The 27578-nt window shown below is 49.2% G+C and overlaps 1 protein-coding gene across 2 annotated transcripts; it reads left to right on the top strand.

The window, feature by feature from the left end:
- KLHDC4 (kelch domain containing 4) lies at positions 1–27578 on the top strand. Of its 2 annotated transcripts, XM_040410052.1 has the most exons (12): positions 2–171; positions 323–414; positions 3184–3262; positions 9945–10043; positions 12026–12162; positions 12492–12584; positions 12928–13087; positions 23544–23613; positions 25235–25443; positions 25891–26287; positions 27014–27130; positions 27203–27578. In XM_040410052.1, exons 1-12 carry the CDS (start codon positions 73–75, stop codon positions 27379–27381), a joined length of 1731 nt encoding a protein of 576 aa, XP_040265986.1. In that variant the 5' UTR covers positions 2–72; the 3' UTR covers positions 27382–27578. The 2 variants fall into 2 exon arrangements, with proteins under 2 accessions (XP_040265987.1, XP_040265986.1); XM_040410053.1 differs by lacking the exons at positions 323–414; positions 3184–3262 and having other exon boundaries at positions 1–171.

The following is a 27578-nucleotide window of genomic DNA, read 5'->3' as shown; positions in this document are numbered from 1 at the left end:
GTGTCGCACACTGATGACGTCACCCCGGGCTTTGCTGTGTGCTTGTCAGTAGTGTGCAGGAGGGAGAACATCATGGGGAAGAAAGGGAAGAAGGAGAAGAAGGTGAAGGGGGCGGAGAAGACGGCGGCCAAGATGGAGAAAAAAGTCTCCAAGAGGTCCAAAAAGGATGAGGTGAGAACGGTGTCTGAAGAACCGCACCCTGTGAACGGAGGTCTAGTCTGCACCACGTTAAGGGTCATTCTGTCTGTTGACTGTAAGCATGAGGTGGTGCAGTGGGGGGTCCCGTTCAGGGGGTCATTGCGTCTTCCCTCTGTGTCCGCAGGACGACCTGGAGGCGTTAATCGCAGAGTTCCAGTCACTGGACGCCAAGAAAACGCAAGTGATGGAGACGGCGTGTCCGCCCCCGAGCGCCAGGTAGGAGGCCGACTGACCGCACAGGCTGAGATACACCGCCCGGTACCGCACACCGCGGGCTGAGATACACCGCCCAGTACTGCACACCGCGAGCTGAGATACACCGCCCAGTACCGCACACCATAGGGCTTAGATACACCGCCCAGTACCGCACACCGCGGGCTGAGATACACCGCCCAGTACCGCACACCGCGAGCTGAGATACACCGCCCAGTACCGCACACCACGGGCTGAGATACGCCGCCCAGTACCGCACACCATAGGGCTTAGATATGCCGCCCAGTACCGCACACCGCGGGCTGAGATACACCGCCCAGTACTGCACACCGCGGGCTGAGATACACCGCCCAGTACTGCACACCGCGGGCTGAGATACACCGCCCAGTACTGCACACCGCGGGCTGAGATACACCGCCCAGTACTGCACACCGCGGGCTGAGATACACCGCCCAGTACTGCACACCGCGGGCTGAGATACACCGCCCAGTACTGCACACCGCGGGCTGAGATACACCGCCCAGTACTGCACACCGCGGGCTGAGATACACCGCCCAGTACTGCACACCGCGGGCTGAGATACACCGCCCAGTACTGCACACCGCGGGCTGAGATACACCGCCCAGTACTGCACACCGCGGGCTGAGATACACCGCCCAGTACTGCACACCGCGGGCTGAGATACACCGCCCAGTACTGCACACCGCGGGCTGAGATACACCGCCCAGTACCACACACACTATAGGGCTGAGATACACCGCCCAGTTCCACACACTGCGGGCTGAGATACACCGCCCAGTACCACACACTATAGGGCTGAGATACACCGCCCAGTACCGCGGGCTGAGATACACCGCCCAGTTCCACACACCGCGGGCTGAGATACACCGCCCAGTTCCACACACCGCGGGCTGAGATACACCGCCCAGTTCCACACACCGCGGGCTGAGATACACCGCCCAGTACCACACACCATAGGGCTGAGATACACCGCCCAGTACCACACACCATAGGGCTGAGATACACCGCCCAGTACCACACACCATAGGGCTTAGATACACCGCCCAGTACCACACACCATAGGGCTTAGATACACCGCCCAGTACCACACACCATAGGGCTTAGATACACCGCCCAGTACCACACACCATAGGGCTTAGATACACCGCCCAGTACCACACACCATAGGGCTTAGATACACCGCCCAGTACCACACACCATAGGGCTTAGATACACCGCCCAGTACCACACACCATAGGGCTTAGATACACCGCCCAGTACCACACACCATAGGGCTTAGATACACCGCCCAGTACCACACACCATAGGGCTTAGATACACCGCCCAGTACCACACACCATAGGGCTTAGATACACCGCCCAGTACCACACACCATAGGGCTTAGATACACCGCCCAGTACCACACACCATAGGGCTTAGATACACCGCCCAGTACCACACACCATAGGGCTTAGATACACCGCCCAGTACCACACACCATAGGGCTTAGATACACCGCCCAGTACCACACACCATAGGGCTTAGATACACCGCCCAGTACCACACACCATAGGGCTTAGATACACCGCCCAGTACCACACACCATAGGGCTTAGATACACCGCCCAGTACCACACACCATAGGGCTTAGATACACCGCCCAGTACCACACACCATAGGGCTTAGATACACCGCCCAGTACCACACACCATAGGGCTTAGATACACCGCCCAGTACCACACACCATAGGGCTTAGATACACCGCCCAGTACCACACACCATAGGGCTTAGATACACCGCCCAGTACCACACACCATAGGGCTTAGATACACCGCCCAGTACCACACACCATAGGGCTTAGATACACCGCCCAGTACCACACACCATAGGGCTTAGATACACCGCCCAGTACCACACACCATAGGGCTTAGATACACCGCCCAGTACCACACACCATAGGGCTTAGATACACCGCCCAGTACCACACACCATAGGGCTTAGATACACCGCCCAGTACCACACACCATAGGGCTTAGATACACCGCCCAGTACCACACACCATAGGGCTTAGATACACCGCCCAGTACCACACACCATAGGGCTTAGATACACCGCCCAGTACCACACACCATAGGGCTTAGATACACCGCCCAGTACCACACACCATAGGGCTTAGATACACCGCCCAGTACCACACACCATAGGGCTTAGATACACCGCCCAGTACCACACACCATAGGGCTTAGATACACCGCCCAGTACCACACACCATAGGGCTTAGATACACCGCCCAGTACCACACACCATAGGGCTTAGATACACCGCCCAGTACCACACACCATAGGGCTTAGATACACCGCCCAGTACCACACACCATAGGGCTTAGATACACCGCCCAGTACCACACACCATAGGGCTTAGATACACCGCCCAGTACCACACACCATAGGGCTTAGATACACCGCCCAGTACCACACACCATAGGGCTTAGATACACCGCCCAGTACCACACACCATAGGGCTTAGATACACCGCCCAGTACCACACACCATAGGGCTTAGATACACCGCCCAGTACCACACACCATAGGGCTTAGATACACCGCCCAGTACCACACACCATTGGGCTTAGATACACAGTTCAGCAGATAGTATCACCCAGGAGAGAAATAGATACATGACGTAGCGGACAGTATCACATATGATAGGCTTAGATACGCGGCGTAGAGTCCCTGCAGATGGTTGCACATCATTGGACGGTTTCTCTCCTCCAGGCTGAACGCTTCTCTGACTCCGCACCCCGAGAAGGACGAGCTGATTCTCTTTGGAGGTGAATATTTCAATGGCCAAAAAGTAAAGTATTTCTTCATTTTACTCCCATTTTATGTGTGTTTTGTAAGACGACTGAGGGGCACTACAGATCCCAGCACAGCTGTCACATGGCACGTCTCCGTATCTGTTGTCAGGACACAGGCCTAGTTATCGGACAGCGAGGAGTTTTTGTCAGTTTTCTGGAGTAAAAGAGACATTTGTGTTACTTTAGAGATTTTCCTCTGCTTTTGCTCCTTTTTTGAAAGGGGGTGGGGCCCAGTGGAGTGGGTGGGGCCCAGTGGAGGGGGTGGGGCCACCTCCGCCTGACAGATTAGTCATTTATTCCAGAAAATTGCCCTACTTGTCTACTCCAGCTCATGGCTGCCATGTATTTCAGTTTGTGCCTCTTCATACATTTGGTGCATCTTGTTGCTGTTTGGCCTCTGAGGATCGGTCTTATTAAGGCTGGGTTCACACGAGCGAGTATTCCGCGCGGATGCGATGCGTGAGTTGAACGCATTGCACCCGCACTGAATCCGGACCCATTCATTTCTATGGGGCTGTTCACATGAGCAGGGATTTTCACGCATCACTTGTGCGTTGTGTGAAAATCGCAGCATGCTCTATATTGTGTGTTTTTCACGTAACGCAGGCCCCATAGAAGTGAATGGGGCTGCGTGAAAATCACAAGCAAGTGATGACAGTCTATTCACTGTATTATTTTCCTTCATATCATGGTTATAAGGGCAAATAATAGCATTCTTTAATACAGAATGCAAAGTAGAAGGTCAATTGAGGGTTAAAAAAGAAAAATATATTAACTCCCCTCCTCCTCTTGATCGCGCAGCTGCCGATCTCTTCTTACTTCTTTAATCATGAGCTGCCGGCTAAAGGACCTGTGGTGACGTCACATCACATGGTCCAATCACATGGTCCATCACCGTAATGAGCTCAGTGACGTCACCACAGGTCCTGAAACAAGAACAGGAGACCGGCAGCTACGCGATCAATTGCAGGAGGTGAGTTAATTATTATTATTATTTTTTTTTAACCCTCAGTTGACCTTGTACTGTGCAGTCTGTATTCAGAATGCTATTATTTTCCATTATAACCATGTTAAAATAATGACATCTACACAACACCGAACCCAAAGCTGAACTTCAGTGAAGAAGTCCGGGTCTGGGTACCACATTCCGTTTTTTATCACGCGTGTACAAAACGCATTGCACGGGTTTGCCGCTTTGCACCCGAGAGGCACCCGGAGCCAAAACGTGACGCCCGTGTGAACCCAGCCTAAATCTGCCTCTTTGAGTTTCATTTCCCCCATTTTTAGGATCTCCGCTCAGGGAATGTTTTTGTTTACATCCGGTTGCTCAGCCCATCCATACCTGTCCTGAACTTCTCACAGCTGAGGGTTTGTTACAATGTATCAGTCTAGAGGATTGTCTATTTCTGTGTTTCTGAACCTTTTCATGCCAATTACCTCCAGGGAAGGGCACAATGCTCAGTGTTAGGCGTCATGCACACGAACGTACTTTGTTTCTGTGTCCGTTCCGTTTTTTTTTTTGCGGCTAGGATGCGGACACATTCATTTCAATGGGTCCTCAAAAAATGCGGACAGCACACCCTGTGCTGTCCGCATCCGTATGTCTGTTCCGTAGCCCCGCAAATAATATAACATGTCCTATTGTGTTTTTTAGACATTGTTACAATGGATCCGCAAAAGAAACAGATGGCATATGGATGTCATCCGTTTTTTTTTTGCAGACCGCAAAACACATGCAGTCGTGTGCATGTAGCCTTAGGAACATGTTCTGGGCCTCTGCCAGGAGTTCCTTCAGATTTGATGGAAAACATAGCTCCAAAATGGCCGACTCCACATTAGGACCCGTGATGGAGGACTATTATTATGACATTCAGCACCACCAAACATACAGGAGAACACAGCCCTCTTACCTCCAGTGACGTCCTCTTTCCTCGTCTCCATTCACACCAGACCGCCATGATGACTTCTCGCAGCCGTCACCAGCGTTTGTCACAGACATCTTGGGTTTCTACTTTTTCATCCTCCTCCTCACCTTCTGAACGCTTCATCCTGGCAGCCCTAATACTGTGCCCCCTGTGCCCCCCAATACTACACTGTAGAAGCAGATAGTCCCCCTAAAAAAAAATACTATTAGCAGACAGATAGTGCCACCTTCAATAATTATTGTCACCTAATGTCCCCCAAAAATAATTGTGCAAAGCTGATACTGTGCCATGGTGCCCCCACAGTAATAGGGCTCCCGATATCAATAATTCTCTGTCCTTAACAGTACTAGTAACCCCCGCAGTGCCCCCAATAGTAATTTTGTCCCCCAGTAGTACTAATGCTGCATATAGCGCCCTTACAAGTAATAAAACCTCCATAATGAGGACCAGTAGGTAACATGCTACCTTGTGGTGCCGCCAGTAGTGCTAATGTCCCCATAATGTCCCTAGTTATAATGATGACCCCGAGGTGCCAAAGAAGAATGGCAAAATCAGTTCCACACCTCACCCGGTTTCATGCCGCTGTCTGCGCCTTGCCATGAGAGTGAACAGCAGGGCGGGGGGGACATTGGCCCCTGGGGCCCCCTGCAGTACTCGGCCAGGATGGCGATAACAGTTGTGTCCCTGACTCTGAACATTGCTGCATGCTAGAGCAGCCCCGCATAACCCCTCACCCGACAACACTTACCCCTGGGGTACACGTGCCGCAGTTTGACAAACAGTGGTCTGTCCTACTGTAACAAACCCTCAGCTGTGATCAGTATTGGTTTGGGGTGGTTTTTCAGCCTTAGGATGACATGTGACAGTTTTTCAATATGATGACATTTGCCGATTCACAGGTGGAGTGGAGTTTGTTGCAGCGGATATGATGAGCGCTCTGTCTAATGGTTTTATTCCGCCTAGGGCTCATGCACACGACCGTGGACTTTGTCCGCATCCAATCTGCATTTTTAGCGGGTCAGCTGTGACCCCATTCACTTCAACGGGGCCACAAAAGCTGCGGACAGCACACGGTGGTCTGTCTACATCTGCGTGTCCGTTCCGTGCCTTCCGCAAAGAAATAAAACTTGTCCTATTCCACGTTACAGACCAGGACTGTTCTGTTACCGGCCGGCGTTCCGGTCCACACAATGCGGGAACGCACACAGCTGATATCCGCAATTAGCAGAGGGCAAAACAGGCAAAGGTCGTGTGCATGAGCCCTTCTTTCTGGATTTACTTCATTATAGGTTTTTATACTGATCTTAGTGGCTTGGGCAAATACCCGCCGTTTGGGGAAAAAGAAACCACCACAAAAAAGAAAAATGGCAAAAAAAACTGCAATTGTAGGATGACGACTAAAAGTCCCAAGTCCGTATCTTGCTCCTGTAATATCATTAATATGGCTGACACCTGGAAATAGTCGTTAGTCACCAGTCTGCACATTCTGGACTCGCCTGCGGATCCAGGGTCTCTAAAAGGGTTCATTACTTAGTTTCAGAATTTAAATGCACCTTTTAAAGGGCCACTCCGTCTAACTGCTGGGGTGAGCTGATCGGTGGTTTGTAGTGAGGAAGGTGCAGAATATGATGGAGCGTGCTGGGATGTCCCCATGTGATGAACATGGAGATGCACGTCCGACAAGAAATTACTACACGTACCAGACATTACTTTACAAGAAGCTGTTTTTAACATGATCGCCACAAGAGGGCGCTGTGTATACAGCTACTGGCTCTGGGGATTCATCACCCACTAGAAGACGCTTTGTGGATGGCTAGATATGCCTCTAAAAATTAACCACATACAGATTACCCACTAGAGGGCGCTCTGTATATACCTCTGAGGAAACCCACGCAAACACGGGGAGAACATACAAACTCCATGCAGATGTTGTCCTTGGTTGGATTCGAACCTAGGACCCCAATGATGCAAAGCACCAATCCTAACCACTGAGCCACCGTCACTACATAGAGATCACCCACTAGAGGGCGCTCTGGATATACCTGGATATAGGTCTGGAGAGTCACCATACAGAGATCGTCCACTAGAGGGCGCTCTGTATATACCTGGATATAGCTCCGGAGAGTCACTACATAGAGATTGTCCATTAGAGGACGCTCTGTATATACCTGGATATAGCCCCGGAGAGTCACCACATAGAGATCACACACTAGAGGGTGCTCTGTATATACCTGGATATAATTCTAAAGAGTCACCACATAGAGATCACATACTAGAGGGTGCTCTGGATATAGCCCCGGAGAGCCACCACATAGAGATAGTCCATTAAAGGACGCTCTGTATATACCTGGATATAGCTCCGGAGAGTCACCACATAGAGATCACACACTAGAGGACGCTCTGTATATACCTGGATATAGCTCTGGAGAGTCATGACATAGAGATCACACACTAGAGGGTGCTCTGTATATACCTGGATATAATTCTAGAGAGTCACCACATAGAGATCACATACTAGAGGGTGCTCTGGATATAGCCCCGGAGAGCCACCACATAGAGATCGTCCATTAAAGGACGCTCTGTATATACCTGGATATAGCTCTGGAGAGTCACCACATAGAGATCGTCCATTAGAGGGCGCTCTGTATATACCTTGATATAGCTCCGGAGAGTCACCACATAGAGATCGTCCATTAGAGTGCGCTCTGGATATACCTGGATAAAGCCCCGGAGAGTCACCACATAGAGATCGTCCATTAGAGGGCGCTCTGGATATACCTGGATATAGCCCCGGAGAGTCACCACATAGAGATCGTCCATTAGAGGGCGCTCTGGATATACCTGGATATAGCTCCGGAGAGTCACCACATAGAGATCGTCCATTAAAGGACGCTCTGGATATACCTGGATATAGCTCCGGAGAGTCACCACATAGAGATCGTCCATTAGAGGGCGCTCTGTATATACCTGGATATAGCTCCGGAGAGTCACCACATAGAGATCGTCCATTAGAGGGCGCTCTGGATATACCTGGATATAGCCCCGGAGAGTCACTACATAGAGATCACCCATTAGAGGACGCTCTGTATATACCTGGATATAGCTCTGGAGAGTCACCATACAGAGATCGCCCACTAGAGGGCGCTCTGGATATAGCTCTGGAGAGTCACCATACAGAGATCACCCACTAGAGGGCGCTCTGGAGAGTCACCATACAGAGATCACCCACTAGAGGGCGCTCTGGATATAGCTCTGGAGAGTCACCATACAGAGATCACCCACTAGAGGGCGCTCTGGATATAGCTCCAGAGAGTCACCACATAGAGATCACACATTAGAGGACGCTCTGTATATACCTGGATATAGCCCCGGAGAGTCACCACATAGAGATCACACACTAGAGGGTGCTCTGGATATAGCCCCGGAGAGTCACCACATAGAGATCGTCCATTAGAGGACGCTCTGGATATACCTGGATATAATTCTAGAGAGTCACCACATAGAGATTGTCCATTAGAGGGCGCTCTGTATATACCTGGATATAGCTCCGGAGAGTCACCACATAGAGATCGTCCATTAGAGGGCGCTCTGTATATACCTGGATATAGCTCCGGAGAGTCACCACATAGAGATCGTCCATTAGAGGGCGCTCTGTATATACCTGGATATAGCTCTGGAGAGTCACCACATAGAGATCACACATTAGAGGACGCTCTGTATATACCTGGATATAGCCCCGGAGAGTCACCACATAGAGATCACACACTAGAGGGTGCTCTGGATATAGCCCCGGAGAGTCACCACATAGAGATCGTCCATTAGAGGACGCTCTGGATATACCTGGATATAGCTCTGGAGAGTCATGACATAGAGATCACCCAATAGAGGGCGCTCTGTATATACCTGGATATAGCTTCAGAGAGTCACCACACAGAGATTACCCACTAGAGGGCGCTCTGGACATACCTGGATATAGCTCTGGAGAGTCACCATACAGAGATCACCCACTAGAGGGCGCTCTGGATATAGCTCTGGAGAGTCACCACATAGAGATCGTCCATTAGAGGGTGCTCTGTATATACCTGGATATAGCTCCGGAGAGTCACCACATAGAGATCGTCCATTAGAGGGTGCTCTGTATATACCTGGATATAGCTCCGGAGAGTCACCACATAGAGATCGTCCATTAGAGGGTGCTCTGTATATACCTGGATATAGCCCCGGAGAGTCACCACATAAAGATCGTCCACTAGAGGACGCTTTGTATATATTTGGATAAAGCTCCGGAGAGTCACCACATAGAGATCGTCCACTAGAGGACGCTCTGTATATACCTGGATATAGCTCTGGAGAGTCACCACATAGAGATCGTCCACTAGAGGGTGCTCTGTATATACCTGGATATAGCTCTGGAGAGTCACCATACAGAGATCGCCCACTAGAGGGCGTTATCAGGTGTTAGTGTTCAGTCTTGACCTGGTTTGATGCACAACTTTTATTTTATCTTTTTTTTTTGCAGCGACAACCAATATGGCTGCCATTAAAACTCATGCGTGCGTCTGTCTTACGTCACATAAGGAGTTAGATTTCGCATTTAATGGTGACAACCACTTTTAGAGATGCAGTGGCAGCCGGATTGGTTGTCACCCAGGTGTACGGGACGTGTCCGGGAAAGCTGTGGAACAATTGTGCGAATATTCTTATTATATTAATTGGCGTCTCCGTCTTTGAATATTGTTTTTGTCTTTTCCAGACTTTCCTGTATAACGAGCTATACGTCTATAATATCAAGAAGAACGGCTGGAGCAAAGTGGACATCCCAAACCCGCCGCCACGACGCTGCGCTCATCAGGTAACGCCCCACTGCAGTGCATAGAATATTGGCAGTTCTGTAGGAAGGGGTTAAGTTTGCCCCCCCATCCCTTCCCACACACACATTAAGCCTGGACCACTTTCCATTCAGTAGTCGTATTGATTACTAAAGACGGCGGTTATTGGATCCTGGCGAATTACCCTCCCCCACCTCCGGGCCGGGCACGTTTATTACACCCTGGGGCTAATAGATGACTCATATGAAGGTGGGGGAGGGGTGGCATAGACCATTACATGGGGGAAGAGCAATCCGTTACCTGAATTATACGGTAAGTTCCATCTTCATCCTGTGTTTTTGGGGCAAATGACAACAAAATGGTTGGATTTCAATCTGATCCCCATTTGCCACCTTCACGGCACAAGTTTTTTTTTTCATATATAGCGAAAGAGAGGAGTTTTTCAACTTTTTAATATACTTTGTGTTTTTATATATTTTTTCCATTTCCAAGATCCCTGCTTGCTGTCGGTGAATGAGAATATTCTTGCTAGCATCCAGAGCCTGGAAACCCATCATGACCTAATACTTCTCATAGCTTTGGGTTTGTTACAATTGTATTTAGCCTAGGCCAGGCATGGCCAACCTGAGGCCCTCCAGCTGTTGTAAAACTACAACTCCCACCATGCCCTGCTGCAGGCTGATAGCTGTAGGCAGTCTAAGCATGCTGGGAGTTGTAGTTTTGCAGCAGCTGGAGAGCCTCAGGTTGGCCATGCCTGGCCTAGGCAATCATCTGATACGTGTTACCTGCACCGATACATTGTAACAGACCTTCAAGACACAAGAGAGATTTGTGCTGCTGATGTTTTTAGCTCATAGCGCAGGGATCAGCGACCTTCAGCCCTCCAGCTGTTGTGAAACTACAATTCCCAGCATGCTCCATTCATTTCTATGTGAGTTCTTAGAGGAGCAGAGCAAGTATGCATGCTGGGAGTTGTAGTTTCTCAACAGCTGGATTGCCTACCCCTGTCATAGAGGATTGTGTAGACTGGATACAACTGTAACAAACCCTCAGATGCGGGAGGGTCAGCATCGGTGTGGCCATGCTGCAGGAGATAGGACATGTCCTATACTTTGTCACAACAGGTGGACCACAGACCCATTGAAGTCAGAGGGTCCACACCACGAGGCGGCGTGCACACGGCCGGTACCTGTGTTTTGTAAATCCACGGTATGCAGACCGCAAAGCGTACAGTCGTGTGCTTGAGGCCTGGGGCAGGTTTTTAGCTTCTGCACTGACAGCAAGCAGAGATCCTGGAAATGATGAGGAGGGGAAACACAAGGGACTGTGCAGCGCTTTTCATTCTGCAGAGGTTTAGCCCGATTTTGCATTGGACTAAGTGATCGGGATTTGGACATTTTGGAGCTTCTGGTTGATTTTGCCTGCGGATCGGGGGTGGCTGCACTGCGGCATTGAAGCAGTTAATTCTGCTATGATGCCTGTTGATCCGGTAATGCTAGGGTAGGGATTCTGGCACGGACACCGGGGTTTCCATCCTCCTCTTGTCACCTTGCGGAGAGCGCTGTACGCCTAATGAGTGGGTGTCCCGATTGCAAAGCAGCGAGAGGAGATGTGGGCGTCCACGGCGATGACAGGCGCGGCACAGAGGCTTCTTCACCATCGTCTTAAAGAGCCCACGGCCCGGCGGATACAGATCCATAGGGACACAACGTCAAGCAAGACAAAAACCGTATCATAATCAGAGCATTGAAAACGTTTACGATGGAGAAGTTGCCCTGCAGTTGTGCTCCATACGGCGAATCTGGGTGACTAGTGGCATCTTGTGTGTGACCCGCCTGACCCGGGCATCGCTCTGGTGAAGAGGCGTAATCATGGGTCTCATTCACTAATGACCTGCGCAGGGGGCTATGAATTGAGGAGATGTAATACTACAAGTGGCAGATACAATGTAACACAATGTATCTCCTCCTCTCCCCCGTCATCCCGTATCTTCCTCTCTTGGCAGGCTGTGGCGGTTTCTCAGGCCGGGGGGCAGCTGTGGCTCTTCGGAGGGGAGTTTGCGTCTCCTGATGGGGACCAGTTTTACCACTACAAGGACCTCTGGGTGCTTCACCTCAATACGAAGACCTGGGAGCAGATCAAGTAAGATATGAGGGGATGGTCAGAGCTTCTGCCGCCATGATACAATGTGTAGACCCTCCCCCGTGGTAATAATGAATCTATAGCTCATGGTATCACAACCCCCATCCGGTCTTCTGATTTACATAACTGAACTTGGAAAGCTGAGTGACAACGCTGTGACTAGGCAGATATATGAAGTTACATCCCATAACTAGGCAGACTGGTGACAGCTCTATTGGTTGTCACCCAACTTTCCCAGAAACAGATACGTTAAGACTGGGGATGAGTGCAGGTGTCTACACCTTCAGGGATGGAGGTGTTGATGCGTCACGTCCTTGTCTCCTGCGCAGATCTCCGGGAGGACCGTCTGGGAGGAGCGGACATCGCATGGCGTATGTGAAGAGGCAGCTGATAGTGTTTGGAGGATTCCATGAAAGCACACGGTGAGAGTTGTAGTCTATGATGTGCCCATCCTCTGACCCAGACATGCCATGGACAAGAAGATAAAGATCCCTCTGGACAGTGGAGATCTGCTCATCACTGCCTTTGACAGTAGAGCTGTTGTGAACTACTACTCCCATCATAGTCTTACAGCTTTTTATGACATGCTAGGAGTTGTAGTTTCCCAGAGAACCATGTTTGGTGTAGAGCTGTATTGATGCGTCCCCGTCCTTATTCTTTCCCCAGGCTTCACCTTCTCCAAATTGCCTGCCCCCCCCCCCCCCCCCCCCCTCCAATGGATCTCTGCTTGCTGGCAGTGAATTGAATAATTTTTCTTCTGTCTAGGGATTACATATGTTATAATGATGTGTACACATTTCACCTGGACACCTTTACATGGTCCAAGATCTCGCCATCGGGCACCGGCCCCTCACCGCGGTCAGGATGTCAGCTGACCACCACCCAGGATGGGAGCATTGTTATCTATGGTGGCTATTCTAAACAGGTGAGAAGAAAGGGGCCCCGAAATAAGAAGCTTATAACAGTACAGAAGTGTAATGAGAGGGGTAGCTGATGTCCATCACACGTGGTGGCTGATAACAGGGGGCAATAGACTGTATTCTCCTGTCCTACAGTCATCCTCTCCCCTGAAATGGCTGATAACAGGGGGCAATAGACTGTATTCTCCTGTCCTACAGTCATCCTCTCCCCTGAAATGGCTGATAACAGGGGGCAATAGACTGTATTCTCCTGTCCTACAGTCATCCTCTCCCCTGAAATGGCTGATAACAGGGGGCAATAGACTGTATTCTCCTGTCCTACAGTCATCCTCTCCACTGAAATGGCTGATAACAGGGAGCAATAGACTGTATTCTCCTGTCCTACAGTCATCCTCTCCCCTGAAATGGCTGATAACAGGGGGCAATAGACTGTATTCTCCTGTCCTACAGTCATCCTCTCCCCTGAAATGGCTGATAACAGGGGGCAATAGACTGTATTCTCCTGTCCTACAGTCATCCTCTCCCCTGAAATGGCTGGTAACAGGGGGCAATAGACTGTATTCTCCTGTCCTACAGTCATCCTCTCCCCTGAAATGGCTGATAACAGGGGGCAATAGACTGTATTCTCCTGTCCTACAGTCATCCTCTCCCCTGAAATGGCTGATAACAGGGGGCAATAGACTGTATTCTCCTGTCCTACAGTCATCCTCTCCCCTGAAATGGCTGATAACAGGGAGCAATAGACTGTATTCTCCTGTCCTACAGTCATCCTCTCCCCTGAAATGGCTGATAACAGGGGGCAATAGATTGTATTCTCCTGTCCTACAGTCATCCTCTCCCCTGAAATGGCTGATAACAGGGGGCAATAGACTGTATTCTCCTGTCCTACAGTCATCCTCTCCCCTGAAATGGCTGATAACAGGGGGCAATAGACTGTATTCTCCTGTCCTACAGTCATCCTCTCCACTGAAATGGCTGATAACAGGGAGCAATAGACTGTATTCTCCTGTCCTACAGTCATCCTCTCCCCTGAAATGGCTGATAACAGGGGGCAATAGACTGTATTCTCCTGTCCTACAGTCATCCTCTCCCCTGAAATGGCTGATAACAGGGGGCAATAGACTGTATTCTCCTGTCCTACAGTCATCCTCTCCCCTGAAATGGCTGGTAACAGGGGGCAATAGACTGTATTCTCCTGTCCTACAGTCATCCTCTCCCCTGAAATGGCTGATAACAGGGGGCAATAGACTGTATTCTCCTGTCCTACAGTCATCCTCTCCCCTGAAATGGCTGATAACAGGGGGCAATAGACTGTATTCTCCTGTCCTACAGTCATCCTCTCCCCTGAAATGGCTGATAACAGGGAGCAATAGACTGTATTCTCCTGTCCTACAGTCATCCTCTCCTCTGAAATGGCTGATAACAGGGAGCAATAGACTGTATTCTCCTGTCCTACAGTCATACTCTACCCCCCTGAAATGGCTGATAACAGGGGGCAATAGACTGTATTCTCCTGTCCTACAGTCATACTCTACCCCCCTGAAATGGCTGATAACAGGGGGCAATAGACTGTATTCTCCTGTCCTACAGTCATCCTCTCCCCTGAAATGGCTGATAACAGGGGGCAATAGACTGTATTCTCCTGTCCTACAGTCATCCTCTCCTCTGAAATGGCTGATAACAGGGAGCAATAGACTGTATTCTCCTGTCCTACAGTCATACTCTACCCCCCTGAAATGGCTGATAACAGGGGGCAATAGACTGTATTCTCCTGTCCTACAGTCATACTCTACCCCCCTGAAATGGCTGATAACAGGGGGCAATAGACTGTATTCTCCTGTCCTACAGTCATCCTCTCCTCTGAAATGGCTGATAACAGGGAGCAATAGACTGTATTCTCCTGTCCTACAGTCATCCTCTCCTCTGAAATGGCTGATAACAGGGAGCAATAGACTGTATTCTCCTGTCCTACAGTCATCCTCTCCTCTGAAATGTCTGATAACAGGGAGCAATAGACTGTATTCTCCTGTCCTACAGTCATCCTCTCCTCTGAAATGGCTGATAACAGGGGGCAATAGACTGTATTCTCCTGTCCTACAGTCATCCTCTCCCTGAAATGGCTGATAACAGGAAGCAATAGACTGTATTCTCCTGTCCTACAGTCATCCTCTCCTCTGAAATGACTGATAACAGGGGGCAATAGACTGTATTCTCCTGTCCTACAGTCGTCCTCTCCTCTGAAATGGCTGATAACAGGGGGCAATAGACTGTATTCTCCTGTCCTACAGTCGTCCTCTCCTCTGAAATGGCTGATAACAGGGAGCAATAGACTGTATTCTCCTGTCCTACAGTCGTCCTCTCCTCTGAAATGGCTGATAACAGGGAGCAATAGTCTGTATTCTCCTGTCCTACAGTCATCCTCTCCCCTGAAATGGCTGATAACAGGGAGCAATAGACTGTATTCTCCTGTCCTACAGTCGTCCTCTCCCCTGACACGGCTGATAACAGGGGGCAATAGACTGTATTCTCCTGTCCTACAGTCATCCTCTCCCCTGAAATGGCTGATAACAGGGGCAATAGACTGTATTCTCCTGTCCTACAGTCATCCTCTCTCCTGAAATGGCTGATAACAGGGAGCAATAGACTGTATTCTCCTGTCCTACAGTTATCCTCTCCCCTGAAATGGCTGATAACAGGGGGCAATAGACTGTATTCTCCTGTCCTACAGTCATCCTCTCCCCTGAAATGGCTGATAACAGGGGGCAATAGACTGTATTCTCCTGTCCTACAGTCATCCTCTCCTCTGAAATGGCTGATAACAGGGGGCAATAGACTGTATTCTCCTGTCCTACAGTCATCCTCTCCCCTGAAATGGCTGATAACAGGGAGCAATAGACTGTATTCTCCTGTCCTACAGTCATCCTCTCCCCTGAAATGGCTGATAACAGGGGGAATAGACTGTATTCTCCTGTCCTACAGTCATCCTCTCCCCTGAAATGGCTGATAACAGGGAGCAATAGACTGTATTCTCCTGTCCTACAGTCATCCTCTCCTCTGAAATGGCTGATAACAGGGAGCAATAGACTGTATTCTCCTGTCCTACAGTCATCCTCTCCCCTGAAATGGCTGATAACAGGGGGCAATAGACTGTATTCTCCTGTCCTACAGTCATCCTCTCCCCTGAAATGGCTGATAACAGGGAGCAATAGACTGTATTCTCCTGTCCTACAGTCATCCTCCCCCCTGAAATGGCTGATAACAGGGAGCAATAGACTGTATTCTCCTGTCCTACAGTCATCCTCTCCCCTGAAATGGCTGATAACAGGGAGCAATAGAATGTATTCTCCTGTCCTACAGTCATCCTCTCCCCTGAAATGGCTGATAACAGGGATCAATAGACTGTATTCTCCTGTCCTACAGTCATCCTCTCCTCTGAAATGGCTGATAACAGGGGGCAATAGACTGTATTCTCCTGTCCTACAGTCATCCTCTCCCCTGAAATGGCTGATAACAGGAGGCAATAGACTGTATTCTCCTGTCCTACAGTCATCCTCTCCTCTGAAATGGCTGATAACAGGGGGCAATAGACTGTATTCTCCTGTCCTACAGTCATCCTCTCCTCTGAAATGGCTGATAACAGGGGGCAATAGACTGTATTCTCCTGTCCTACAGTCATCCTCTCCCCTGAAATGGCTGATAACAGGGGGCAATAGACTGTATTCTCCTGTCCTACAGTCATCCTCTCCCCTGAAATGGCTGATAACAGGGAGCAATAGACTGTATTCTCCTGTCCTACAGTCATCCTCCCCCCTGAAATGGCTGATAACAGGGAGCAATAGACTGTATTCTCCTGTCCTACAGTCATCCTCTCCCCTGAAATGGCTGATAACAGGGGGCAATAGACTGTATTCTCCTGTCCTACAGTCATCCTCTCCCCTGAAATGGCTGATAACAGAGGGCAATAGACTGTATTCTCCTGTCCTACAGTCATCCTCTCTCCTGACATGGCTGATAACAGGGAGCAATAGACTGTATTCTCCTGTCCTACAGTCATCCTCTCCTCTGAAATGGCTGATAACAGGGGGCAATAGACTGTATTCTCCTGTCCTACAGTCATCCTCTCCCCTGAAATGGCTGATAACAGGGGGCAATAGACTGTATTCTCCTGTCCTACAGTCATCCTCTCCCCTGAAATGGCTGATAACAGGGAGCAATAGACTGTATTCTCCTGTCCTACAGTCATCCTCTCCTCTGAAATGGCTGATAACAGGGAGCAATAGACTGTATTCTCCTGTCCTACAGTCATCCTCTCCCCTGAAATGGCTGATAACAGGGAGCAATAGACTGTATTCTCCTGTCCTACAGTCATCCTCTCCCCTGAAATGGCTGATAACAGGGGGCAATAGACTGTATTCTCCTGTCCTACAGTCATCCTCTCCCCTGAAATGGCTGATAACAGGGGGCAATAGACTGTATTCTCCTGTCCTACAGTCATCCTCTCCTCTGAAATGGCTGATAACAGGGAGCAATAGACTGTATTCTCCTGTCCTACAGTCATCCTCTCCCCTGAAATGGCTGATAACAGGGGGCAATAGACTGTATTCTCCTGTCCTACAGTCATCCTCTCCCCTGAAATGGCTGATAACAGGGGGCAATAGACTGTATTCTCCTGTCCTACAGTCATCCTCTCCCCTGACATGGCTGATAACAGGGGGCAATAGACTGTATTCTCCTGTCCTACAGTCATCCTCTGCCCTGAAATGGCTGATAACAGGGGGCAATAGACTGTATTCTCCGGTCCTACAGTCATCCTCTCCCCTGAAATGGCTGATAACAGGGGGCAATAGACTGTATTCTCCTGTCCTACAGTCATCCTCTCCCCTGAAATGGCTGATAACAGGGGGCAATAGACTGTATTCTCCTGTCCTACAGTCATCTTCTCCCCTGAAATGGCTGATAACAAGGGGCAATAGACTGTATTCTCCTGTCCTACAGTCATCCTCTCCCCTGAAATGGCTGATAACAGGGAGCAATAGACTGTATTCTCCTGTCCTACAGTCATCTTCTCCCCTGAAATGGCTGATAACAGGGACAATAGATTGTATTCTCCTGTCCTACAGTCATCCTCTCCCCTGAAATGGCTGATAACAGGGAGCAATAGACTGTATTCTCCTGTCCTACAGTCATCCTCTCCACTGAAATGGCTGATAACAGGGGCAATATACTGTATTCTCCTGTCCTACAGTCATCCTCTCCCCTAAAATGGCTGATAACAGGGAGCAATAGACTGTATTCTCCTGTCCTACAGTCATCCTCCCCCCTGAAATGGCTGATAACAGGGGGCAATAGACTGTATTCTCCTGTCCTACAGTCATCCTCTCCTCTGAAATGGCTGATAACAGGGGCAATAGACTGTATTCTCCTGTCCTACAGTCATCCTCTCCCCTGAAATGGCTGATAACAGGGGGCAATAGACTGTATTCTCCTGTCCTACAGTCATCCTCTCCCCTGACATGGCTGATAACAGGGGGCAATAGACTGTATTCTCCTGTCCTACAGTCATCCTCTCCCCTGAAATGGCTGATAACAGGGAGCAATAGACTGTATTCTCCTGTCCTACAGTCGTCCTCTCCCCTGAAATGGCTGATAACAGGGGGCAATAGACTGTATTCTCCTGTCCTACAGTCGTCCTCTCCCCTGAAATGTCTGATAACAGGGGGCAATAGACTGTATTCTCCTGTCCTACAGTCATCCTCTCCCCTGAAATGTCTGATAACAGGGGGCAATAGATTGTATTCTCCTGTCATACAGTCATCCTCTCCCCTGAAATGGCTGATAACAGGGAGCAATAGACTGTATTCTCCTGTCCTACAGTCATCCTCTCCCCTGAAATGGCTGATAACAGGGAGCAATAGACTGTATTCTCCTGTCCTACAGTCATCCTCTCCTCTGAAATGGCTGATAACAGGGGGCAATAGATTGTATTCTCCTGTCCTACAGTCATCCTCTCCCCTGAAATGGCTGATAACAGGGGGCAATAGACTGTATTCTCCTGTCCTACAGTCATCCTCTCCCCTGAAATGGCTGATAACAGGGAGCAATAGACTGTATTCTCCTGTCCTACAGTCATCCTCTCCTCTGAAATGGCTGATAACAGGGGGCAATAGATTGTATTCTCCTGTCATACAGTCATCCTCTCCCCTGAAATGCCTGATAACAGGGAGCAATAGACTGTATTCTCCTGTCCTACCGTCATCCTCTCTCCTGAAATGGCTGATAACAGGGAGCAATAGACTGTATTCTCCTGTCCTACAGTAATCCTCTCCCCTGAAATGGCTGATAACAGGGGGCAATAGACTGTATTCTCCTGTCCTACAGTCATCCTCTCCGCTGAAATGTCTGATAACAGGGAGCAATAGATTGTATTCTCCTGTCCTACAGTCATCCTCTCCCCTGAAATGGCTGATAACAGGGGGCAATAGATTGTATTCTCCTGTCATACAGTCATCCTCTCCCCTGAAATGCCTGATAACAGGGAGCAATAGACTGTATTCTCCTGTCCTACAGTCATCCTCTCCCCTGAAATGGCTGATAACAGGGGGCAATAGACTGTATTCTCCTGTCCTACAGTCATCATCTCCCCTGAAATGGCTGATAACAGGGGGCAATAGACTGTATTCTCCTGTCCTACAGTCATCCTCTCCCCTGAAATGGCTGATAACAGGGGGCAATAGATTGTATTCTCCTGTCATACAGTCATCCTCTCCCCTGAAATGGCTGATAACAGGGAGCAATAGACTGTATTCTCCTGTCCTACAGTCATCCTCTCCCCTGAAATGGCTGATAACAGGCGGCAATAGACTGTATTCTCCTGTCCTACAGTCATCCTCTCTCCTGAAATGGCTGATAACAGGGAGCAATAGACTGTATTCTCCTGTCCTACAGTAATCCTCTCCCCTGAAATGGCTGATAACAGGGGGCAATAGACTGTATTCTCCTGTCCTACAGTCATCCTCTCCGCTGAAATGTCTGATAACAGGGAGCAATAGATTGTATTCTCCTGTCCTACAGTCATCCTCTCCCCTGAAATGGCTGATAACAGGGGGCAATAGATTGTATTCTCCTGTCATACAGTCATCCTCTCACCTGAAATGCCTGATAACAGGGAGCAATAGACTGTATTCTCCTGTCCTACAGTCATCCTCTCCCCTGAAATGGCTGATAACAGGGGGCAATAGACTGTATTCTCCTGTCCTACAGTCATCATCTCCCCTGAAATGGCTGATAACAGGGGGCAATAGACTGTATTCTCCTGTCCTACAGTCATCCTCTCCCCTGAAATGGCTGATAACAGGGGGCAATAGACTGTATTCTCCTGTCCTACAGTCATCCTCTCTCCTGAAATGGCTGATAACAGGGGGCAATAGACTGTATTCTCCTGTCCTACAGTCATCCTCTCCCCTGAAATGGCTGATAACAGGGGGCAATAGACTGTATTCTCCTGTCCTACAGTCATCCTCTCCTCTGAAATGGCTGATAACAGGGGGCAATAGACTGTATTCTCCTGTCCTACAGTCATCCTCTCCCCTGAAATGGCTGATAACAGGGGGCAATAGACTGTATTCTCCTGTCCTACAGTCATCCTCTCCCCTGAAATGGCTGATAACAGGGAGCAATAGACTGTATTCTCCTGTCCTACAGTAATCCTCTCCCCTGAAATGGCTGATAACAGGGGGCAATAGACTGTATTCTCCTGTCCTACAGTCATCCTCTCCCCTGAAATGGCTGATAACAGGGAGCAATAGACTGTATTCTCCTGTCCTACAGTCATCCTCTCCCCTGAAATGGCTGATAACAGGGAGCAATAGACTGTATTCTCCTGTCCTAAAGTCATCCTCTCCTCTGAAATGGCTGATAACAGGGGGCAATAGACTGTATTCTCCTGTCCTACAGTCATCCTCTCCCCTGAAATGGCTGATAACAGGGAGCAATAGACTGTATTCTCCTGTCCTACAGTCATCCTCTCCCCTGAAATGGCTGATAACAGGGGGCAATAGACTGTATTCTCCTGTCCTACAGTCATCCTCTCCCCTGAAATGGCTGATAACAGGGGGCAATAGACTGTATTCTCCTGTCCTACAGTCATCCTCTCCCCTGAAATGGCTGATAACAGGGAGCAATAGACTGTATTCTCCTGTCCTACAGTCATCCTCTCCCCTGACATGGCTGATAACAGGGGGCAATAGACTGTATTCTCCTGTCCTACAGTCATCCTCTGCCCTGAAATGGCTGATAACAGGGGGCAATAGACTGTATTCTCCGGTCCTACAGTCATCCTCTCCCCTGAAATGGCTGATAACAGGGGGCAATAGACTGTATTCTCCTGTCCTACAGTCATCCTCTCCCCTGAAATGGCTGATAACAGGGGGCAATAGACTGTATTCTCCTGTCCTACAGTCATCCTCTCCCCTGAAATGGCTGATAACAGGAAGCAATAGATTGTATTCTCCTGTCCTACAGTCATCCTCTCCCCTGAAATGGCTGATAACAGGGAGCAATAGACTGTATTCTCCTGTCCTACAGTCATCCTCTCCCCTGAAATGGCTGATAACAGGAAGCAATAGATTGTATTCTCCTGTCCTACAGTCATCCTCTCCCCTGAAATGGCTGATAACAGGAAGCAATAGATTGTATTCTCCTGTCCTACAGTCATCTTCTCCCCTGAAATGGCTGATAACAGGGGGCAATAGACTGTATTCTCCTATCCTACAGTCATCCTCTCCCCTGAAATGGCTGATAACAGGGGGCAATAGACTGTATTCTCCTGTCCTACAGTCATCCTCTCCCCTGAAATGGCTGATAACAGGGAGCAATAGACTGTATTCTCCTGTCCTACAGTCATCTTCTCCCCTGAAATGGCTGATAACAGGGACAATAGATTGTATTCTCCTGTCCTACAGTCATCCTCTCCCCTGAAATGGCTGATAACAGGGAGCAATAGACTGTATTCTCCTGTCCTACAGTCATCCTCTCCACTGAAATGGCTGATAACAGGGGCAATATACTGTATTCTCCTGTCCTACAGTCATCCTCTCCCCTAAAATGGCTGATAACAGGGAGCAATAGACTGTATTCTCCTGTCCTACAGTCATCCTCTCCTCTGAAATGGCTGATAACAGGGGCAATAGACTGTATTCTCCTGTCCTACAGTCATCCTCTCCCCACCCTGAAATGGCTGATAACAGGGGGCAATAGACTGTATTCTCCTGTCCTACAGTCATCCTCTCCCCTGAAATGGCTGATAACAGGGGGCAATAGACTGTATTCTCCTGTCCTACAGTCATCCTCTCCCCTGACATGGCTGATAACAGGGGGCAATAGACTGTATTCTCCTGTCCTACAGTTATCCTCTCCCCTGAAATGGCTGATAACAGGGAGCAATAGACTGTATTCTCCTGTCCTACAGTCATCCTCTCCCCTGAAATGGCTGATAACAGGGGGGCAATAGACTGTATTCTCCTGTCCTACAGTCATCCTCTCCCCTGAAATGGCTGATAACAGGGGGCAATAGATTGTATTCTCCTGTCCTACAGTCATCCTCTCCTCTGAAATGGCTGATAACAGGGGGCAATAGACTGTATTCTCCTGTCCTACAGTCATCCTCTCCCCTGAAATGGTTGATAACAGGGGGCAATAGATTGTATTCTCCTGTCCTACAGTCATCCTCTCCCCTGAAATGGCTGATAACAGGGGGCAATAGATTGTATTCTCCTGTCCTACAGTCATCCTCTCCCCTGAAATGGCTGATAACAGGGGGCAATAGACTGTATTCTCCTGTCCTACAGTCATCCTCTCCCCTGAAATGGCTGATAACAGGGGGCAATAGATTGTATTCTCCTGTCCTACAGTCATCCTCTCCCCTGAAATGGCTGATAACAGGGGGCAATAGACTGTATTCTCCTGTCCTACAGTCATCCTCTCCCCTGAAATGGCTGATAACAGGGGGCAATAGACTGTATTCTCCTGTCCTACAGTCATCCTCTCCCCTGAAATGGCTGATAACAGGGGGCAATAGACTGTATTCTCCTGTCCTACAGTCATCCTCTCCCCTGAAATGGCTGATAACAGGGGGCAATAGACTGTATTCTCCTGTCCTACAGTCATCCTCTCCCCTGAAATGGCTGATAACAGGGGGCAATAGACTGTATTCTCCTGTCCTACAGTCATCCTCTCCCCTGAAATGGCTGATAACAGGGAGCAATAGATTGTATTCTCCTGTCCTACAGTCATCCTCTCCCCTGAAATGGCTGATAACAGGGGGCAATAGACTGTATTCTCCTGTCCTACAGTCATCCTCTCCTCTGACATGGCTGATAACAGGGGGCTGCACATTGTGAGACTTTGGATTAGTGTCTTATTAATGTCCCCAATCCTTGTGTAATTTGTGTCTCTGCATCTTAGAGAGTGAAGAAGGATGTGGATAAAGGCACCGTTCACACGGACATGTTCCTTCTGAAGATGGAGGCTGCAGGTGAGTCGCTCCTCGTCTCCTACCAGGTAATAAATGGAGGGTGACAACTTCTGCTGTTGACCTTTACAGCATCCAAAAAGGTTGTCATCCAGTTTCCCCAAGTGAATAGAATATGTGTCAGTCTTCACTGTAAATATGTCATTCTATTAATGAATCAGAAAGATCAGGATGAACAGTGCAAAGAACTTGTGCATGTATTAACCCTGTGGTCACTGGACTGCTCTGTGGCTGTGATGCCCAGGGGTCCCGACGCCCGGAGCAGCCATTACAATGTTATAGTCATATCTGTGGATTTATGTCCTCGTCCTGAAGATATGAGATGTAAGATTATCATTCTCGCCCTCTGCGGCGGTGTCATGTCACCAGGGGGCGGCGCTGCCTTCCCCCAGCCCACACAGCAGCCTTCAGCTGGTAAACCGTTTGATGCCAGGCTTGCTAACCAGTAATTACAGACTGTAACTTGGGAGACAATCAGTAAGGAGGGTCCCGGGGGGCTGCGGCTGCATAACCAGGGGGCGATTTCAGTGTGTGACTAGCAGCTCCTTATTATGTTTCATGCTGCAAAATCACCTCCACGTGCAACTCCCATCATCCAAATTTCACCCTGGGAAAGGGGGCATGTGAACCCCAATTATTACATTGTAACTTCCTAATACTGTAGACTCTGCTCTTTAGTTCCACACGTTTTAAAGATCTCTGCTTGCTGTCAGTAAAGAGGAACGCTCTTCTTTACACCTTTGAAGGTTTGTTACAATTGTATCCAGTCTAGAGAATCCTCCATGAGATGCATTGTAGCAGACGGCAGAGATTTGTGCTGCTGCTCACAGAGGATTGTGCTGACTCGATACATTGTAACAAACTCTCAGCCATATTGCCCTAAGTCAGTTCAGTCCCTCTTACGTTTTTTGGACAGAGAAAATATCGCAGCATGCTGCAGTTTTCTGTCCGGCCAAAAATACTGATCACTTGCTGGAAATCCGGATTTCCATTGAAATGTATTAGTGCAGGATCCGGAATTAAGTGTTCTGGGAAAACGGATCCAGCTTTCCGGTTTGCGCATACGCAGACCTTTTAAAAATGCAAAAAAAAAATTTATACCGGATCCGTTTTTCCAGATGACACTAGAGAGACGGATCCGGTATTTCAATGCATTTGTCAGACAGATCCGCACCCGGATTGCCAGATCTGGAAGGCGGTTACAGCGACGGAACTGCCGCAAGTGTGAAATTACCCTAAAGTGTGAGCGGCGTAGCCCCCACGCCTAGCTGTGGTCTCCCACTCGCTCCCAACCCCATATCTGGGTATTTTCCCCTAAAATGTGAGATATCCAGTGACTGAATCTTTTCTTGGTTTTATCTGTTTCTGGAAAAGCTGGGTGACACACATACGGCTGCTGTCATAACTTTGTCACCCAGTTTTCTCAGAGTCCTGACTTACTCTCATGTTCCTCCAGATTCGGGAGTCTGGGAAAGTTGGGTGACCCCTGTTGGAGCTGTGAGGGCAGCCATCTGGTCACCCAGCTTTCCCAGGAAGGGATAAAACAAAGTGGCTGAGCAGACGATGTGTCCGTGTGATGGCAAACTACAAGTCCCATCATCCTCATTCTTCATCATCTTTCCAGATAAATGGACATGGAGTCGTCTGAACCCCTCCGGCGTGAAGCCCACCCCCAGGACCGGCTTCTCCATGGCCGTGGGACCCAACAACCGCAGCGTTCTCTTTGGAGGGGTCTACGATGAGGAAGAGGAGGAAACCATAGAAGGAGACTTCTACAACGACCTTTACTTCCACGACCAGGCCAAGAATCGGTGGTTCGCTGCTCAGATGAAGGTGGGTCCATCTGCCGCACTGCATTCTGGGTAATCTCTTACAATGCACGACAGTAGGGGGCAGCACTGAGAAATGAATTGGAGAGAATTTTGAGTGCAGCTTTGGATCTGAATAGAGAAGAAATGTCAGTTTTACTGCTGAATTAAAGGGGTTTTCTGGTTTAGTCCTACAACTTTCCTATGTTTACATTGAAATGCCTCTCCATTTGCAATATCTCTCTGCTTGTTGTCATTGAATAGAAATATTCTTGTGTACATTTATAAATTGAAAACCTGTTCTGACCCAGTATTTCTCACAGCTGAGGGGTTGTCACAATTGATTCCAGTCTGGAGAGGCCTCTGGACTCCAGACTGATACACTGTAACAAACTATCAGGACAGAAGATGGGTTTAGCTTATAGAACCGGGATCTCCCGTGTGATGTCTTCACCTCCTGATATTTCTCCAGCGACATAAATCCGATCGGAAGAGGAGGCGGCGCGGGGAGAAGACTGTGGAGGCGGAAGCCTCGGAGGCCGGAGCTCAGAGCGCGGCAGAACCCGTCGAGGTCGTGAAGGAAGTGGTGGCTGAAGACGGGACAGTGATGACCATCAAGCAGGTGATCTCCAGCCAGGCTGCTGAGGAGGACAGCGAGGAGGAAGAAGAAGAGCACGAGGAGGAAGCTGCTGGGCCGCAGGTGGAGCCCTGCCCAAGGTCCAGCACCATGACGGCCATCAAGCAGGGCGTCCTCTACGTGTACGGGGGGATGTTCGAAGTCGGCGACCGACAGTTCACTCTGAATGACCTCTACAGCCTAGACCTGCACAAGATGGAAGACTGGAAGGTGCTGGTGGAGATGGATCCAAGTAAGTGCACGAGGTGGTGAGGGCGGCCATGTCTGCCCCGAGATCACACCGGGAGAAGTAAATAATGCATCATCATTCCAGATTTTGCGTTTCACCATCTTCAAAAGGTCTGCTTGCTGTAAGCGAATTGTAACATACAAAGGTGTAGTATCAGAGCTATCCCCTCTAATGAGCACTGCACCTTCATGGGGGTCTGGACAGGATTTCTGCCTTTGAATGTATGTTCACACTCGCTGACAGCAAGCAGAGATTTTGAAAACCGTGGTGATTTTAAACAGAGTTAGTAAATAGTTACATAGCTTTTATTTAAAGGGATACTCCCTTTTTATGCATTAATGGCATATGTCTGGCACTATTGTGAAACCACAACTCCCAGCATTCACACTTACTTAGCTGTGCTTGGAACTCCCATAGAACTGAATGGAGCATACTGGGAGTTGTAGTTTCACAACAGCTGCAGGTTGCTGACTGCTTTGTTGTAGGTGGGGGACTGACTTCTGGACTTCCAGCAATTTTGTCCCATAGATTTGATGTTTTATCTGCAATACCACAAACAACCTACAGACGGGGGTGGCGCTGTTTTTGGAGAGCCGCCACGTTGTTTCAGTCCTGGGGCTTGTAGCCTCTCCAACAGCTGGAGAGACACAGGAGATAAAGCAATTTCTGAACGGCAACATTGTAACAGTCGCTGTGATAACGGTAACATTTTATCATTGTTTGCTGCAGAGACCCAGGAATGGTTGGGCGAATCTGACTCTGAGGGTGAAGAGGAGGAAGAAGAAGAAGGTGCCGAGGGAGGAGAGGAGGAGGATGAAGAAGAGGAGAGCGAGGAGGAGGAGAGCGGTGAGTGCAGGGACCTGTGCGGTGACCTGTCATCTGAAGTAGACATATTCTGAGTATTACTATTATTTGCAGATGAAGAAGAGCACCCCCCGGTGGAGCCCCACGAGAAGTACTCAGATTATTTACCCCGCACAGAACCGCACTGGATTCAGCTCGCTCGGGCAAACATGGGCCCCGAAGCCAAGGAGAAGAAAGTTCTTAAAGTGGCGCACGCCATGGCGAAGACGTTTTACGAGTTCAGGGATAAATAAGAACATGGGGGACAATGTGGTGACAGCAGCCCCGTCCGCGGGAGGCCGCTGCCGCCATAGTGCAGGGGACGAGCCCTTCTGTTTCGTCTTTGCATCTTATCTTTGTGTGGACTCGGCGAAGTTTCCATAAACTGAGATTTGAAATAAGTGGCCGCCCATCGTAAAGTGGCGAATTAAACGAACACCATGAAATTCCA

The sequence above is a fragment of the Bufo bufo genome, chromosome 10 (genome assembly GCF_905171765.1).
Source record: "Bufo bufo chromosome 10, aBufBuf1.1, whole genome shotgun sequence".
NCBI classification, from domain to species: Eukaryota; Metazoa; Chordata; class Amphibia; order Anura; family Bufonidae; genus Bufo; species Bufo bufo.
The sequence above is the reverse complement of the archived record's forward strand: the minus strand, read 5'-3'. Positions and strand labels throughout refer to the sequence as shown.